The 19,381-nt window shown below is 47.3% G+C and overlaps 1 protein-coding gene across 2 annotated transcripts in view; it reads left to right on the forward strand.

Annotated features, from left to right (window-relative positions):
* Nucleotides 1-470: 470 nt before the first annotated feature.
* LOC146198600 (amine oxidase [flavin-containing] B-like) overlaps nucleotides 471-19,381 on the forward strand; it is a 54,423-nt gene continuing 35,512 nt past the window's right edge. Inside the window, exons 1-3 of one of the 2 annotated variants that reach the window (XM_084594104.1) lie at nucleotides 471-703; nucleotides 5,346-5,455; nucleotides 7,052-7,146. In XM_084594104.1, the coding sequence (XP_084450230.1) occupies nucleotides 5,371-5,455; nucleotides 7,052-7,146 (180 nt within the window). In that variant the 5' untranslated portion in view covers nucleotides 471-703; nucleotides 5,346-5,370. Of the gene's footprint in view, nucleotides 704-5,099; nucleotides 5,456-7,051; nucleotides 7,147-19,381 lie in introns of those variants that run through there. The other variant, XM_084594103.1, reaches the window with a different exon arrangement.

Raw genomic sequence — 19,381 nt, forward strand, 5'->3', positions numbered from 1 at the left:
AAGGAAGATTCTTTCGCTTTCCCGTCGCATCAACCAAACTGAGAGCACATAACTTTTTTCCTTGAAGACCCATTGAACTCTCAGTGTATATCAGCCACAAATTCGATTCCCTCCAGTAAAAAAAAAAAAGGCCTCGTAGGTTACTTGGAGATTAATGGAATGATATAGCTGCGTTGGCTGCTGTAGCCAGAGAAAATTTCTTGTACAGCCCCTACCAGCTCACATTGTTTCTTTATGGAGAGGGGTAAAAAGAAACTGAAAAGCTGCACTTCTCGCAACCCGGTGGAAGGCGAATCCCAACGGACGGTTGCCTCATCCAGCTCTGTTCGCCGGCTAGGGAGCCGTTGGCCGCCGACTGAAAAACAACCATTTCCACTGCGAGGTTTATTATTGTTTTGTTTTGTTGGTGCCGCCGCTTCCAGCTGCGTTGCGTGCGCTCCACTTTTGGCTCGTCGCGAAAGGGGAGAGCGGTAGCGCATATGCAGCCGTCTCAGCTGGCCTCTTTACGGGCTGGTTGAAGATTGTGGGCCCGCGTGAAATACTTGCAGCTATCAGATAAGGAAGCGCTGAGGTGAGAGACACGTTTCAGATTCCAGTCGATCTTCAAACAGTTGAGGTCTCTAGCACGAAGTCACCGCCCTGAAGGAAGCCTTCCACTACGTGTCTGTGCAGAGAGGGCCAATTGTTGCTGACATCTATAAGAGTGAGTAAACGTGAATTCAGGGAACGCTCGTGCCATCCATCAACCAGGAGCGCTAAAGCATGCATACATTGCCTTTATGAGAAAAATTGTGTGACTGCTTGCTTTCTCATGCGAGTCCTCTGACGCCTGGTGTCGCGGACTCGCAATACTTATTATACGCTGTGTACTTATTTATAAACACGTGGAAATTGTGTGTATGTTACCAGCTAGTAGCTAGCACTCTTTGATTTAAAAAACGTATGATCCCACTCCAGTGGGCAAGATAAGTGAAGGAAAAGGGGATGCGATCACACGGCTGCATGATAAAGTTTAAAGTTTGTTCGTGTCTCATTCTGCAACTGTTCCCGAAACAATGGGGAGAAATTTGTTGCATAAAAATGATTTTCTCGGCCAGGAACACTGACGATTTAAGCGCTTGAAACGCTTTTTTTCTGTCTTTATTTTTCGCCCTCCAACTCCGTACATTATGCTTTTGTACCATTTTGCACCTGTTCAAGATAAAGATTATGGATTTGATTTTTTTTTTCCCTTGTATAAATAATAACAGACCAGTCGATGGAAAAACAAGTGTTCGTTTCGCAATGTAATGATGATTAACTGCTGCATGGAACACAAACTTGAACAAAGAAAAAGATGAAGTTAAAATCAATCCCATGACCTGTTGTGCCTCGTAAATGGGAAATAACTTTAGTAGACTGTTTACACCGCGCTCCTTCCCAACAATGCTCTTTTCTTTCAAGACATTGTAGCGTAACAGTGTCTTGAAATGCTTTTCTTTTTGTTATCTCACTGTGACACTTCACTCTTCATTCGGTGTCCTTTGTTGACCTATGCCCTATCTGAACAACACAAGAAGAATATTAGTCATATCAGAACAAATCAAAATAGTTTCTTCAATCATTGAAAGATTCTTAAGAGCGCAGACGAAAGCCTTCAAAACTCTTGACGGAATCAGCGCTCCATACTTGATAAGCAATACAGTGAAACGTGCTGGATGGTGCAAAACAGTGAGAATTTGCAGAATGCAGCTTTTCAGAAAGAGAAAGACTTACAGTGAGGCAAAAACATAGTGGCAATAACAGTGATAAATTATTGCATACACATGAAACATGAGGTGTACAAAAATAGCCGTGACATCACAAAAATCAATCCCGAGAACATGCAGCATTGCATGGAATGGAGTCAATTAACAATATTGTAAAGTAGGTTGTTGTTTACGTTACAGAAATATTGTACATAGATCTATGAGAAACTTCACCGGACCATTCCTTAAGGGTAGCTTGCAAACGAGGTTTCGACATTTGTTTCCAGAATGTGCCCGGTGCATATACGTCAACCCTTCATTTTCCAAATTTCGTGTGCTATACACAGCTAGAATGATTAATTTTAAGACCGGCTAGTTCAGCTAATGAGTTATGGTGTTTAGTTATTTCTAAATTGGAATACCGGATCAGTCTATATAGGGCTATAAGACGTCACAGAAATAATGTTAAAGATTTCTAACTCTGCTTTTGTGCGAACACCAAGAGACTTTTACTGTTTTTCGGACTGTGTGTTCTCGTTGTCCACAAACTGCCGCATAATGCCTTACCGCATAATTTCTTAGAGCTCGAGCTTCACCTCCAAAATAAAACCGACTCCATATATCCTGTTAACAGCTGCTTCGGACACGGAGTAATTGCTCATTATATGCACCGATTTTACAGTAAAATTTTCTGGCTGTGCCACTGTTTAGCGAGGATCTTATTTGCTCGTCGTAGCAGCGAGAAGAGCGCGTCAGAAATGTACGAGAGAAGACGGCCTTGTAATCATCCTATTGTCGAATAGCAGGACTCGGACTCGTATATATGACGACACCACTACAATTCCGAAATAAATTTCCATTACTATATACATATGCGGTCTGTGCCCCCGTCTGAGCAAAAAAATTACTAGTTGTGCACCTTGTTTATGAAATTCGCTGCCCATACAGGCAGGTGCTTAACCTGCTCTACTTCGTAATTGAAGTTTTAATTGCTTGAAATCATCCGAATGTCCAGCGTCGCTTATTTGCGAGACTTTCAGATCTCCTAAATTTCAGCGCGCCAACAAATTTTTGAAATCAGCCTTTCAATGTGCGTGCTTTCAGCTACCCATGGCAGTGGCTCAGTGGCCAAACTGCATGACAAGGGTCCGATACCGGCAGCGGTCTGAGCGATGTCAGTGCACGTTAATGAATCTCAGTTGGTCGAAATTTCCGGAGTCCTCCACTAGGGCGTCTCTCATAGCCTAAGTCGATTTGGGTCAAAAACCTCACAAACCAAATCAAGCCATCCAATGAACTCGATGGGAAACCAAGCAAAAGCTTCCACTTATACGGCTGCGCTAACTTGATCTGAATTCAATAAAGTTTTTCTGTGCTATATGCTACATGTAATATGCTATGCTATACTATGTGTATTTTCACAGTGCGTGATAGTCGGTTAACTGGATATATTGCTATGGGAGCACTTTTTGTGTGTGAAACAGCCGCTGGTGTGGAAAAAATCGAGCAGTATGCAAGTACTGTAACGCTGAGCGTGGATTTCCCAATTCGACGCGTTTGGCAAGGCGTTTGTGGTCACGCGAAAAAATTTTGGCTGGACATCAAGGAAATTTACGTCAGTGAAACAAATGCCATGCTTCAGCATTGTTTATCAGCGTAGTCATCGAGTCAAAATAGCGAGTAGGTAATCTTTAGAGACGAATTCCAGCACCAACTACCAAAAAAATCAAGGGCGCTTCGTCTTTACTCTGTCCTTCAGAGCTGCAAATCCAAATTGACGCTGCCCCAGGTGAAACTTCTCGATACCGCCTGAGTGGAGTTTTTGTCGATTACATGTGCACGCGAGTAAGGCATCATGCAGAGGGGACATTGAAAATGAGTTCTGTTGGATATTTTTAAGAAACGCATGGATTAACGTCTGTGGCAGGGCACTCATCAGTTGGTCGTGGTTACGGATGATTATGGGTCGACGAGTTATGTGAGACTCTATAGATGCGCAGCTTTCGGCCTCCTCCTCCTATCTGACAACGGCATCAGTTTTATCCACGCCTTTGCTTTGTAGCCACATCAACTACCCCATTTATCAAAGTTTGTGGACGGCTTCAGAATTATGTGTTTGTGTGTGTGTGTGTGGGGGGGGGGGGGGGGGTCAAAGGAAATGCAGAAATATTACCCTTCTTGTGTTGTCGGCGCACTGATAGTGACATGCTGAAACAGTTGGGAACCAAAGAAACTTCAGCACTCCCTGGAGAGCGTTGGCGGTCAGCGACACTATAGTAGGATACAACTCAAGGAAACAAAGGTACAAATACCCATCAAATGGCTCTTCTGCAGCCAATAGCGTCGAGCTATTCTCGTGAGTAGCCTCCTTGGACCTGCTAGTGGGACAACGTATACTGTGTGGCAGACGAAAGGAGGTTTGCTACGCTTTACTTGGATTAACCGCGCGCGACGTGATGAGGATCAGTCTACGCCATTGACTGACGGGCCTCTTTTCGCGAGCTGTATCCGCGGCTGCAAAAGTTTGAAAAAGAACAAACCGACGCTCAACAGGCATGCTTCGACGGTCATACATGTGGAACTGGAAGCAAGGAGAAGGAGCTTCTTTCAATGCATCAGAAGTAAATTGTGGTCGCGTATGGAACCAACCTAAGAAGCGGAAATGAATGCATTTGGCTGCTTCTATAAATGGCACAAAGCACTTTTCTTGCTATCAGAGGCTGCTATCTCGGTCATCTACTGCTGTTTGGTTCCGCAACTCAAATTGTTATGGAGCTTTTTCCAGTAGGGCTCGCTTATATCAGACATCAGACGAAGTGCGTTTTCGTTGTCGGATCGTTTAAGAGCCCCGACATCCTTTCTGCATGTGAAAATCGGTTTCAGGAAGCATAAGTGGTTTCACCGAACAAAGAGCATTAAGTGGCAGGAAACTGGCCGCCCCTATTGGCTTTGGAGAAGTCCTTTGTCGCCATGATTTTCGAAGGTCACATCTCGATTCCTGCATGTCTCTGGTATGCAGGTGGGGCTGAGTCACCCCCTGGCCTCATCCGCGAGCCACTGATTTCTTTGATCGCGGCGATTTGATTAACACAGCATCTTGCTGCGATAAGCGGCTTTTATGTCTGCGAAAAAATAAATTAGCGCAGTTGCTTTACTTGGCTCAAAAGACGACCGATGAAATAGCCGTCTGTCAGTACAATTGCTGCAGATTTGGTCGTTAGGCAAGTTAAAGCGATGAACTTTGTCGAAAAATCTCTAGCTGCGATTGAACTACATATATCGTGCCACCTGCTGCATCGCGCCCCCGCACCGATCACTGCACATGTGGCTCACTCACAGAGCACAGCCGCTGTTCACAGGCGAGAGCTGCGCCCATGCATCCTGCTCTATAGAGCGTGCGCCACTCGACGTTGCACGCAGTGCGAAGCGCACGACAACGACCGGGTGTCTCAACCCGTTCCGAAGGCCTCGCACACGCAGAGACGCGCGACACGATCGATCCGGTATGAGCGCGGAAAGTGGCTCGCCGCAGACTCCGTCGCCACTCGTGGACGCGCCGGCCGGCGTAGACGTATTGCAGTCGCCTTCTAGCTCACAGCTGCCATCCATGCAACGCAGGGGTCGTCGTCGGAGGCCAGCGAGCATGGACCAGTCCGGAGAAGGAGTTTGTCCCGAGGCCCCGGCCGTCAAGAAGACCACGGTGCTCGTCATCGGAGCGGGCCTCAGCGGTAAGCAGCGTCTCTAACCGAGCACAAATTCGTTGTCATGTAATACTGTCTTGACCTCGGCGTGGGGCAGCCCAGTCACGGCTAGGACCTGTGGGCAAAATTTCAATCAACACACACGTGGTTGGGGTCGTGGTCCCCACAGATCTTACGCAAGTAGTACATCTTGGATGCGTTGCAGTCTTGTGATACTTTCGATGTTTGTAAGCTTTAGAAAAGGGACGGATATCTATGGGCCGCGCTTACCTACTGTGATCTCGAATATATATTTAAAGAAACAGGGACATACGCTGCAGCTAGTAGCGTTTTTGATTTCTCTAACTGGTAGTTTAGAATCTTATGTAAGGTACGAGCCGATCCCGCCACACTCGGCCAGTGTTGCCTTCGAAACGAGAGCGCTAAATCTGCTGAGATACTATGATGGCTTTTAGAGAGCTATGGTGGCTTTTAGAGAGCATGGCTGCCCCGAGATCCAAGTCTCTCACCGCATGCAGGCGAACACTCAGGCGCTATTCTGAAGGGCTAGACCCACGCGTGCACCTTGGCAAACCGTGAATGATGTGGGAAAGATGACCTGAATTTAAAAGCGTGAAAGCTTAAGACGATTCTTTTATTTTTCTTCAGAAATGTTGACATTTCTTTGCGTGTTATGGCTGCATTTACAATTATGCCTTTCCCACTTCATTACCTTGTTCTATGTCATCAGTCGCCACTGAGCTGATGGCAAGTGTGATTTCGCGGAAACAACCATTCGCCGGCTTGGCTGTCAAAGTGTGGGATCATATACATCGCGATTCTGGCGCATAATAGCCTCAGCTGCTTATGCGCCGTAAAACCCAACACAGTACAAACACATAGCGTGAGTTAATCGCTTACATATAGAAATAAAAGTTAAGTGAGAGAAAAAAATATATGGGGTACATTTAAGTTCCGCCTTTAAGAGAATGACGAAATAGCCTCAATATCTCCAGTGTGTGACTCCCCTTGTGGTTTTTCATTCGCGGTATATAGTATTTGCTCACTTAATCGGTAGTCCTAGAATTCGTGCCTCTAATGCGTCACATGTTCTTACTAGCATACAGTCTATGCTACCACGTTATCAAGAGCTACCGGTCGTAAGCTACCATCCGATATAAAAGTAGTAAAGTCCCGCTTTAACCAAGCATTACGGACGTAACTGCGTGACCTAGTAGGGTTCCTGACACGATATCCATAAGTCGTGCATGTAAAGTTGGTTAGTACCCAGCCTCACATCAGTATAATGGCAGCTCCCCCCAACGTTATGGTATCATTTGCTCTCGTTACGCCACAAACTCCATGCCCCGCATCGACGAACCATGCAATGTTCGACCATGTCATCTGCCAACGCCATATGCCCGGGAGTTTTAGCTCATAACGCCTGTGAAGCGTTTTCTGAGTAACGAGGCCTTTAACGCCATCACGTTAAAACTGAGACGAAATATGGCCATGCAGGCAGTCCTAGCTGTAACGGAGCCGTGTATTGTCACCTTCCTCATAGCCCGTGATGCTGTTTGGCATATCAAACACAGAATATGGTTTTATTTATTTTTGCTGCTTCCTGCGTTTTGATTTCAACAGGCTTGTCGGCCGCCAAGCTGCTGTCCGAACGTGGTGTCGACGTGACCGTCCTCGAAGCCCGAGATAGGGTCGGGGGCCGCCTGTACACCGTCAGGGTGAGTGTTCGCTCAGTTTTGTGCAACAAAGTGCCCGCCTTCTGCATGTGCCGGCGAGGACTAAGTGACATTGCTTAATGTGCGTTTTGCAACCGTATGGCAATCAGTGGAACAGTTTCTGGTGCTAAAACTGTTTTCGTTGTAGAGATGATTAATGGGATACTTATTGTGTGCGTTTTATAATTCTGGAAAATTGACTTTCATGGACCCTTTAAAGTCGTGTGACTATTGCCTTCCAGAAACCGAAGCAAAGTGTTGTCCGCCAGCTTTAAGTACGGGTATTCTTCCCTTGTAACCATAAGTTCAACCCCTGGTAGTCGTCTGAATTTTGAGGTCTGGATTCCTGGGCACGTCTGAAAAATGCGGCGAAGGTACACCTCAGCGGCCGACCTGGAACGCTTAGGGCATATACTTGGCATTGCGCCGTCTCGAGAGCCCCACCGGCACGCCACAGACGGGGTAAGGGCTGCCCCAGCCCTAAATTCGTGAGGGATGCTGTCGTGACGCTGGGGCTATGGCGACCCGGCCTTCACTTGGTAGCGTGCAGAGACTCCGGGTTGAAGAAGGACTGAATCTTCGAAGTTGGTAAAATATGTACAAGCAGGTTTACTGGCACTTTGAGAAAACGTATTTACAAGAATATTTACATGAAGAAGAAGGGTACATCAGCAAAATGACAAGCGTTAAGAGTTCATAGCGAGAAGCGACTGGATGAGCCGTTTACCCAGGGCCCAGAGCGACATTTCGTGCTCTGCAGCGTCCTTAAAAACCCCCTATGTCCAGCCCCTCTCTGAAGATGCTGACCAACCAAATCCAGGGCACGCCCCTCAGGTATCGGCATCCAATCGAACACATCACTGCACTGATGGTCTGAAGCACTGACTGGTCCGGCATTCATTCGTTGGGCGTGATCACTTGTTGGCGGGAAAAGCTTGGGAACGGCGAGGAGAGGAGGTACATTTCTATTCTTCAGCAAAGAAACCACAGGCTAGTTCTGGGGGTTTTACTTCTCAGAAACCCGAGTGCACGTGGCGCCGCATAGGGCTCCCAACATGGTCCCTTTTCGACAATTGCAAATCTTTCCTGCATTCCCGGGAAATCACTTAATGGCCGTATGAGTCATGCTCTTCTCTTGTCCTGCACGTCAGCGGACATGTCACTCTGTCGTCTCCTTTGGATAGGAGGCATTCATCACTGGAGGATAGTACTTCTCGACTGGAAGGGTGAACAAAAGAAAGCACTTCCTGCTATTTCCCGCAGGGGGACGTTTCTTTGTGTTTTTCCAGACGTTCTCTTGACAGGGCCAATTTGGCATTTGCAGGTTGTCCACAAAGCAAAACATGCTTACAAAACAGGATTCCTGGAAACAGGCTCACTTAGAGCCAATGGACCATCACCACATATTCACAAAACTTTTCCATGCCCACAGGCGAACAATAGAGCGCGCAAATGCGGATGCTTGGTCGTAACAGCCTCCTCCCCCGCCAGAAGAGACTCGGAGGGCAGCAGCCGCAGCTGCTGCATGAAGAGACGACTTAATGGCCTGCACGTGAACGCTTGAAGCTCGCTGTTGCATGTCGCGTTGTCTTGATTGTTGTAGGCCAAATTGCTTGAGCTATCTGAAACTCAACCACATGTCGAAGCAAGCACTCGGCTCCCGTCTGAAGAGACCAGGTCAAAAGAAAACTGCCATTGTTGTTCGAGAAAAGCCCACTCTCAAGACGTTCAGGACCCACGTATGCCTCGAAAACCAAACGTGCTGCTTTACATAGTCATCTATATTCAAGCGCACGAAAAAAAAAAAAAACCTGATTATCAATTTGGATACATGGTGAGGAACATCTCGGACCGCTTAGAAAGAGCGGCTAAGCGCGTCCGCATTCCCATTTAACTTCCCCTTTTTGTATCTTATTTCAAAATTGTACTGCTGTAAAATCAAGCTCCACCTAAGAAGGCGACTGTTCTTCGATGTCGCAGTTTGCAGCCAAGCCAGGGGACAATGGTCCGTCTCTACGGTGAATTTGGCCCCTCCAAGATAGCACTGCAATTTTTGAATGGCCCATACAATGCAAGCGCATTCCTTCTCTGACGCGCAATAAGCCCTCTCTCTAGAACTCAGTTTTCTGCTCAAGTAGAGCACGGGGTGCTCATTACCGTCGTCATCTCTCTGGCAGAGAACAGCACCTAACCCTCGATCACTGGCATCACACTGGACCGTGAATTCTCGGCCATAGTCTGGAGCTCGCAATACCGGACGGCTAATCAGCACAGCCTTCAGGTTTACGAAGGAGGCTTCCTTTTGTTCGTCCCAGACTACATTTGTCGGTTCTGTCTTGCGGAGAGCGTCGGTCAGAGGGCTAGCCAAAGCTGAATAGTTAGGGATGTAGTGATTGTAGTACCCAGTCAGACCCAGGAATGCTCGAATTTCCGTCTTCGTGCTCGGCCGCGGGTAGTCTGCTACCGCAGAAATCTTAATCTCGCTGGGTTTCCTGAAACCTTGACCTACATTGTGACCCAAGTAGTCCACGGTCGCCCTTGCCAGGCAACATTTCTCGGCCTTTACGGTTAGTCCAGCTTGACGCAAAAGGCTCAGTACAGCTCTTAGATGTACCATATGGTCCGCCCATGAGTCGGAAAAAACCGCAATGTCGTCTAAATAAGGCACCGCGAATGTTTCACACCCCTTTAAAACCCTATCCATGAGTCGGGAAAAACAAAATGGAGCATTTTTGAGCCCGAAACTCATCATTGTTGGCTGGTAGCTGCCCGTCGGAGTGACGAAAGCCGCGTATCTGCTGGCGCGTTCAGTGAGCGGTACTTGCCAGTATCCTCGAGTAAGGTCCAGCGTAGTCACATATGCCGCTCTACTGACCTGTTCTACTCTCTCCTCAATATTCGGAATAGGATACACTTGATCCCTGGTGAGAGAATTTAGCTTTCGGTAGTCTACCACAGGCCTAGGGTCTTTACCTGGAGCTTCTACTAAGATCATAGGCGAAGCATAATCGCTTTCCGAGGGTTTTATTACTCCCAATTCCAGCATGCGAGTTACTTCCCTATCCAGAATTTCTCTTTGCCTTGGAGAAAATCGGTAGCACCTTGATCGCACTGGCACGTCTGAAGTCAGCTCAATATCGTGCTCAGTCAAATCAGTTCTGCCTGGCCTGTCCACGAAGCAGGCCTCAAACTCTGTTATTATCTCGCCCAGATCGGACAGCTGGGATTTCTTTAGTTCTCCTCTCTGCTCCGTCTTTTTGAGAAGCTCCTGAGCGTTGCTTCCTTTTCCGCTGAGGCAAATCAAGTTGTCCCCCATCTCCTCGGGAAGGTTTAACGTTAGATTTACCACGGCTTCCCTCTGCACATAAGGCTTCATAAGATTGCAATGATAAATGCGCACTTCTTTACGCCTACCGGGAATTTTCACTGCGTAGTTAGTGTTAGAAAGCTTTGCAACGACTTCAGCCGGTCCTTCCCACTGTACTTCGAGCTTATTCTGCCTTGAACTTCTCAGCAACATCACCTGGTCCCCGATACAAAACGTCCTTTGACGGGCTGACTTATCATAGTACACCTTGGAACGAGCCTGGGCTGACTTCATGCTGGCCTCAACGAGTTCCTTAGTGTTATGTAAGCGATTCAAGAGGTTCAGAATGAATTCTACTACTGTTGGGTCTTCTCCGCGCCCCTCCCAGGCTTCGCGCACCATTCGCAAAGGTGAGCGCAGTGACCTTCCGTACACCAACTCGGCTGGGCTAAATCCAGTGGATTCGTGCGGCACTGACCGCAAAGCGAAAAGCGCTGCAGGCAGGCAGGTATCCCATTCGCGCTTGTTTTCATAGCACAGTCCCCTCAGGACTCGTTTGAGAACAGAGTGCCATCTTTCTACGCTGTTGCTCTGCGGATGATGGATCGAGCTATGCACTACCTTAATGCCGCATCGCTCGAGAAATGAGGTGGTGAGGACACTCGTGAAAACGCTACCCTGATCACTTTGTACCTCGGAAGGGAATCCAACTCGTGCAAACACTGACAGCAGCGAATCCACTACACTCTCGGACGTCACCTCGCGCAGCGGAACAGCCTCTGGAAACTTTGTGGCTGGGCATAACATAGTGAGGATATAACGGTACCCTGACTCGGTCACAGGAAGTGGCCCAACTATATCTATTACTAACCGGTGAAACGGCTCGGTAATGATTGGTACTAACACCATCGGAGCTTTCCACTTATCTTGCGCCTTTCCAACCCGCTGGCACGTGTCGCATGACCGTACAAAATTTTCCGTGTCCTTAAAACATCCAGGCCAATAGTATTCTTGCAACAGCCTCTGCTTTGTTTTCTTTATTCCAAGGTGACATGACCACGAGCTGCCATGGGAAAGTCGCAGTAAGTCTCCGCGGTACTTTTGGGGAACGACTAATTGGTCCCGCTCTACTCCGCGCTTATCCTTGAATAAGCGATACAGCACTCCCTTTCTCATCTCGAAAGAAATATTGTTTGCTGTCTTAGTGGCGCGGTGGCGCTCCCTTATCTCCTGTATATTGGGATCATTGGCTTGCTCTATAGCTAAGTCCTCTCGGGTTCCACTTAAAAGTCTCGTGAGATTACTAGACACTGGCGGCAAGAGGTTACTCTCAAGAACGTCCTCATTCCGCGTCTCATCAAGCTCACTTTCAAGTTGACTTATCTGAGATGCCTCGCTCTCAAAGTTTTCTGACCTGCTATCTTCCGCATTTACCATTGTTTTAACTGCCGTTTCCTCCGCTGTGGATTTTTCTGGAATGAGCAGTGTAGCTAGTTCTCGCGCCTTTGAACGTGTTAAGGCTTGCACAACTCTGTCTCCGAAAAGGATGCCCCTCTTTCGCAGCAGCATGTCCGATTTGTTGGAGAACAAATACGGATAGCACTTAGGAAGCTTTCCTGAAACGGCAGCCTCGGTTGTTAATTCGCCGAAAGGGCCCTCGATGACCACGTTCGCGATCGGCAAGCACACACTCTGTTCCTCAACTACCTGTCGGATCCATGCACACTGTCCTGTATAGTCGGAAGGCGATACATACGCCGGATGGACAACATCCATCGTTGCGGCCGAATCGCGCAGTACCTTGCAAGGCTTCCCGTTGACTACTAGGTCATGCAGGTAGGGTTCTAAAAGCTGCATATTTTCATCGCAGTCCCTGACATACGAGAAAGCAATCTTTTCTTTCCGGCAGTTGACGGCAATGTGACCCTGCTCATTACACCTAAAACATGTGAGCGGCTTCCTAGCCTCAAGCTTATTCTTTGTGTTCTGCACGTTGGTCACTTCCCCACTTTTCTCACTGCCGTCCTTTCTAGGGAATTTGCCTGAAGAAACCTTCATTTCTTCGTTTCCAACTCTAGCAAAGTGCCTTTCCTGACGGTTTTTCACACTGAACTTGGGATTGCGGGGCCTATCCACTGCTGGGTTGCTGAATTGTCGGCGCGAAGCATACTCCTCAATAAGTTCGGCAGCTTCAGTTGCCGACTTAATTTCGCCTCGGTCCTGTAACCAATTTCTTTCTTTTTCTGGGAGGCAGTTATAAAACTGCTCCAAAAGAATTCGCTCGACTACAGCGTCCCTATCACTGTAGGAATCTGTGCTCTTTAGCCACTCGCCCAAATTAACTCTTAAATTGTACAGGAATTCAGGGTAACTCTCGTCCCTGGACTTAGTAGCTTTCCGAAAACGTTGTCTGAACGCCTCGGCGCTAAGCCTATACTTTCTCAGAAGGCAAGCTTTGACCTTCTCGTAGTTGTCCGCGTCCTCCTTGCTTAGCCGCGCGACAACCTCCGCTGCCTCGCAGGGCAGAACCGTCAATAATCTCTGAGACCAAGTGTCTCGCTGGAAGGACAGTTTTTCGCAGGTTCGCTCAAAGTTAGCCAGATACAGACCGATATCCCCTGATATCACATATGGCTGCATGTACTTTGACATCTTGAAATCTGCCTCCTTGTTGAGAAGAGGTACCGCTAGCTGGGGACAATTGCCCGACCTCTTGCTCAACTCTAGTTCTAATTTCCGGAGCTCAATTTCTTGGTCCAGCTTTTTTGCTTCTCTTTCACGCTTCTTTTCCTCTTTTTCCCACTCACGTTCGCGCTCCCTTTCCTCTTTTTCCCTCTCAAGTTCACGCTCACGCCTCTTTTCCTCTTTTTCCCGCTCTTTCTGCTCTTTTTCCCGCTCCTTCTGCTGTCTGAGCTGTTCCTTTTTTTGACCGATGAGGTTCCATGCTTCACTGAGCTCCTCATCATCGGCTCCCAAATCTGTGATTGCCTTTATAATCAAAGGTTTTCGTGCCAAACCACTTGTATCAATTCCCAATTCCTCACACAATTGCAACAGTTCCGGTTTCTGCAGCTTTTGTAGGTCCATGATCGCTCCGAGTGTCGGCTACTTCCAAAACAACAGTGCAAACTACCAAACCTAAAGGCGTTTCCACACTCTCTTTACCAGTTCTAAAATCTAACCCTGTTCTAGAACCTGGTCCACATCAGAAGAAAAGCCAAGCACTCACCCACACATGCGATCGATGTTCCGAGCTGCCCTCTTGTTGGCCGATTGTTGCTCCTGCTTGTTGCTTGAGATGCCACCTCCGATCACAAGGTGTTGTGGCTTGTAGCTTCAGATCCACCTCCAATCACCAGATGTTGTGGCTTGTAGATTCAGATCCCACCGCTGGTCACCAGTTGTCGTGACGCTGGGGCTATGGCGACCCGGCCTTCACTTGGTAGCGTGCAGAGACTCCGGGTTGAAGAAGGACTGAATCTTCGAAGTTGGTAAAATATGTACAAGCAGGTTTACTGGCACTTTGAGAAAACGTATTTACAAGAATATTTACATGAAGAAGAAGGGTACATCAGCAAAATGACAAGCGTTAAGAGTTCATAGCGAGAAGCGACTGGATGAGCCGTTTACCCAGGGCCCAGAGCGACATTTCGTGCTCTGCAGCGTCCTTAAAAACCCCCTATGTCCAGCCCCTCTCTGAAGATGCTGACCAACCAAATCCAGGGCACGCCCCTCAGGTATCGGCATCCAATCGAACACATCACTGCACTGATGGTCTGAAGCACTGACTGGTCCGGCATTCATTCGTTGGGCGTGATCACTTGTTGGCGGGAAAAGCTTGGGAACGGCGAGGAGAGGAGGTACATTTCTATTCTTCAGCAAAGAAACCACAGGCTGGTTCTGGGGGTTTTACTTCTCAGAAACCCGAGTGCACGTGGCGCCGCATAGGGCTCCCAACATGGTCCCTTTTCGACAATTGCAAATCTTTCCTGCATTCCCGGGAAATCACTTAATGGCCGTATGAGTCATGCTCTTCTCTTGTCCTGCACGTCAGCGGACATGTCACTCTGTCGTCTCCTTTGGATAGGAGGCATTCATCACTGGAGGATAGTACTTCTCGACTGGAAGGGTGAACAAAAGAAAGCACTTCCTGCTATTTCCCGCAGGGGGACGTTTCTTTGTGTTTTTCCAGACGTTCTCTTGACAGGGCCAATTTGGCATTTGCAGGTTGTCCACAAAGCAAAACATGCTTACAAAACAGGATTCCTGGAAACAGGCTCACTTAGAGCCAATGGACCATCACCACATATTCACAAAACTTTTCCATGCCCACAGGCGAACAATAGAGCGCGCAAATGCGGATGCTTGGTCGTAACAGATGCTTCCTCCAATCTTGTTAGGTTATGATGGAGTGGTAATTTTTCAGGAGAATTAGGATACGCGCTCTTTTCCTTAAATCGAGTGAGAGGAGCGGGGATCAAAAGGGGGGTTTGTGGGAAGGCACTTATGTTTGGGGCTAGGCGTGTAAGGGCGAGCGTCTGCTTTCTTTTCACCAATATTATGAACGCCTTCTTGTATCCAATATATCTGAACGCGTTTCATTATTTTTTTTTATTTGGAACGTATACCTGTTGAGTAATGCTCTGCTTTGAGTTGTTTAGAGGGTTTGTTCAAATATTTGCTTCTCTTATATAGACGGTGTGGTATTTATAGCATCTATCGCATTACGGATAGCGTAGAACTCTATTACAAGTGTGTCGGTTTGGTGCGTTACGTATTCCTGGTGGATGAAAAAACTCCGAATATGTTGGGCTGGTAGTTGCCGTTCTTCCACGGCTTTCAATGACAGATGCGTCTGTATCAGCTACACATGTTCCGGGACGTATATCACCCCCGATCGTGCTTTTGACTGGAGATTTACGACGGAGTTTAGTAGTCTTGTCCGTAGTTATTGCCGTGTAGGCCCAGGGAGGAGGATCCATTATTTTTGGTGTCAGTGCTGTCTCGTCATTGTATACGGCTGCAACAAGCCAGTCGATTTCACAAGTGTAAAATAATGTTTACAAAAAGATGGAAGAGCTAGAGGACTTCAAAATTGCTAAAACACCACTTTCGGTTGAGACTTCAGCTCTGAAGGTAGTTGCAAAAATTTACATCTCATGGTTAGCGTTCCGGGACACTGTGAGGTTTCCATTTCGGTCTTGACGCGCGCTTGCTGAATAAGAGACGTGCGCAGACTATTCGCGTAAAATTAATAGGATAATACAGCAAGCTGGTGCATCAATGTAATGTGCTTATCGAACAAAAATGAAAAAAAAAATTGAAAATTTAATCCATTACATTTTTGTAGAAACGAAGGTGACAAAAACATTTCGACCTCAACAGAGGTCTGCAAAGTGAAGAAAAGCAACACACTCTTCCCTGTACTGGGGAAAAATTATGACGTGGTTACAAATTACAACGGCGGCAGTACGCGCTCTATGGCGGTCTCTTATTGTCCATTTAACTGCGGCGTCTCTTTTCTTTGTTTTTTGTTGTTGTTTTTTTTGTGTTTTTTTTTTTTTTTTTTTTTTTTGCTTTCGTATGCGCATCCAGTCCCAGTTGCATTAAAGTGTCCTTCAGGCGTATTGACTAGGCTCGTAGCTTGTAGGCTCAAAGGGGTCCCGGTAAAGTCGCTGACATCTTCCATTTCCTCGCTGCGCAGAGGTCGTTTGAAAAACGACAAGAAAAAAAAAATCAACTCTGCTCAACTTTGCTTGAACGGCAGATGGCAGGAGTTCATCGAGATTTTTTCATTCTCTGTACACATATGTGGCCAGCCATATGCAGGGTTTCTCAATAACAATGTTCATCCGGCGGATGTATGCACGTATAACCTTCACGAGAAATAACAATAATAATAAAAAAAAATCTTTATTGAGATGTTCGCATGCGTTCATTTTAAAACATATACTGTTCTGACCTGGTCAATCGAAAAGCACAGTCCTATACTTCATTTACATTTATCATCTTTTTACTAGAAAGAGATTTAAGTTAAGGTCAGTTCGTTTCCTCTCCACACGAGTTATGTCGAAAAAATTCATTCGTTCATTGAAATGCTTCGTTTTCGGTGAGGTTCTGCAGCAGAATACAAACAAACGCCCCTATTACACCTTGCATCACTTTTTTTTCTGACATTAGAGGATTAGTGTCGTGCCATCGTTTTATGCGGGACACACTGGTGAGCAAGCCCCTTCCCCCCAAAGTAATTTTTTGTCGCGCCGGATCTTGACGGCTCTACGGGAGGACCACGCCCGCGGAAAATGAACCCAGTTCGAGTAACGATATCCGTACACTCTTTGAACTCAGTTCGACTACTAAATAAGAAGGCTGATTCTGGTGGTACTCTCTGCAAACTCGTTTTGACATGCACTCTGAACGAGGTTGTTTGCTTATGAAGATAAAACCACGCCGAGTTTGGTGCCTTCCAATTGTTAATACCAAGATTGCTGGGGAATTGCGAGAATGTTTGGCAATTCGTCTGCTTTCCACTTTCCGTGGCGGTGGCACCGAAAAAAGGATAAAATACATTGATTACGTTTGACGACATTGTGAAACAAGCCTCCGCCCTCCGTACTCCGGATCGGACGACTATCCCTGCATTCAACGAGAGGCAATATGCTGCGCACGCTTTAGCATTCCTCACTTGGATCGCCTTCGATTTTTTTTTTTTTTGATCGTTTGACAAAGCGAACATGATCGTTCGCTTTGTCAAACGCCGCCGCTTTGATGGCAGTAACTCTTAGGGTGCCTCGGTGTCTTCGCCTCCGGCCTCTGATTGGTCACGCACCCAGGATGTACAGCCATGTATGTGTGTCTTTCATAGTCTTAATAACAGACCACGTGTGGGCAAAGTAAAAAAAAAAAAAAAAAAAAATGTGCCGGAGTTGCAGCTAAGCTATCCATATTCTTAGTAATTAAGCTGCATCGGACTTACTGGGCCGATCAAATGTGTTTTCATCTAATAGCAAAAGAGAACAGGCCTGTTGTTCGACTTGCTGAACTCCGGTCCTGTACATTGACTCGATTCACGGTTCGTTCAACTGTCATTCGCTTCGCTTCCTAACCACGGTACTTATACTCTGAGTCCATTTCGTACAACAATGTAGTTAAAATTCATTCTAATCTGATGACTACGACTTTGTCCAGACAACACATAGCTAAGTTTTCGTGACCCAGACTTTGCGAGACACTGTACAGAACGGCGATACCAAGCTCTCTATGTTACAACCAAGTTGACTCGGCCGACTGCGACGTGTAAAACCAAATTTTAGACGCTCGGCTTGTGCCAGCTGTACGGTGCTTTCGGCTGCAATATTCAGTACCTGAAAACGGGACATATCTGCTGTTCTGGTTTGCGACAGGAAATGTACGTGCCAGCCGCGGCGCCATGTATAGCGTACTGAAACGCTGGGGCTCGAGCCTTCGCTGACAAAGTCTGTTCTTCAAATAAAACAGCTGGCTGGTTGAATTGGTGCCTGGATTTTATGCGTAGTGAAGCAAGCGCTTGCGCACGTGAAGGTAAAATCTTGCTAGCGGTGGGAAGGATCCACAGTGTGCCCCAAATTCCTGCAAAGGGCTTTACAATTTCTTTAGTTGTTCTCTTTACGTTAAAATTTGGTCTGCTTGCGCTGCTCCAGCTAGAATACATTCCCAAAGACCAACACAGGCTGCGCGAAAGTTAGGTGGTACACGGCAGATGCGTATTCGTGCTATACTCGATCATTATGGTGGAAAAAGTGGTCGATTGAATCCAGCCATTTTTTTCCGCATTATTCCGTTTGCTGTTGGACAGGTGACTCTGGAATAACATTTCCCTTTTTCGAATCTCCAAAAAGATCCGCAGTTTGGTAGAAACTAGTACGAAGCCTTTCTGCATGGTGTCTTTGTATATAGCCACTGTGCAGCTTCCGGGCCTTAAGGGCCTATGAAAAACTATTTACTAAAACTAAAAAACGTGTTCGAGCAATAAGAATCCCATCAGTCCTCTCCTCAACGCGAAAAGTTGTCAGTGGCTTCACTCAGCTAAGCCAGGTTACACAAAGTGAAAGCCATTAGTAGTCGTGGATGAGACCGAGTCGTTAATGTGTTGTTACCGCACTTTCTTCTCCGCTGCCTTGCGTCGTCGCTTTGCAAGTCTCTCTTATCGCTCTTCGGGAGTTTCCATCACTCGTTTAGCTCTCTCAGCTTCATTTTTTCTACGTGCCGCTTCTCCACGGCGAGCGATGTCGGCAGGATGAGTAGAGTCGGCTTGTATGCGAGCGTAGCGAGCGCTCGCGTTAAGCGTTTTTGCCTCACCATTACTACAAGCCTTCGCAAGCGAGCGGCTGCTCCACGGATTATATTCCCCGTTGTGGCGCAGTGGCTGAAGAACACCGCTCATGCGCAGTGAGGCGCATAGCCAAGTGATGACGTCACACGCGGCGCTCCGGTAAGCCATCCGCCTGGCGGAAGAAGCCGCGTAGAACCAAGACCTCTTTGCCGGCTTCTGATTGCAGAGGTCCCGGCTCCCGTCCCTTAGGCCTGCGTGCCGGGGACGGGGACTAGGAGGCCTCCTTATCTGGTGGAATAATAAAGTTGTTATCACCCCACATCCGCGGAGACCGACCTCTTCCGCCAGATGGACGGTGCTGGATCGCAGCAAGCCAAGGGCTACCTGCCGGCATCTAATCCGCAGGCGCACGACTCCCCGTCTTCCCCGGCACGCGTGCCCGGGGCGGGGAAGGGGACGCCCATTTCCGATGGAAATAAAACTTGTGCAACCAACCAACCAATCCGCGGAGACCGGCGAAATGTACTGGTACGAATGAAGTTTGCCAGGTGTGTGAAGAAGAAGGATCAGGTGCGCGATGTAGAAGAAGCGAAGCGCAGCAGAGGCCAACAACAACAGAA

Source organism: Amblyomma maculatum, chromosome 2 (assembly GCF_055883805.1).
Source record: "Amblyomma maculatum isolate TAMU_Amacu chromosome 2, ASM5588380v1, whole genome shotgun sequence".
In the NCBI taxonomy this organism is placed as follows: domain Eukaryota; kingdom Metazoa; phylum Arthropoda; class Arachnida; order Ixodida; family Ixodidae; genus Amblyomma; species Amblyomma maculatum.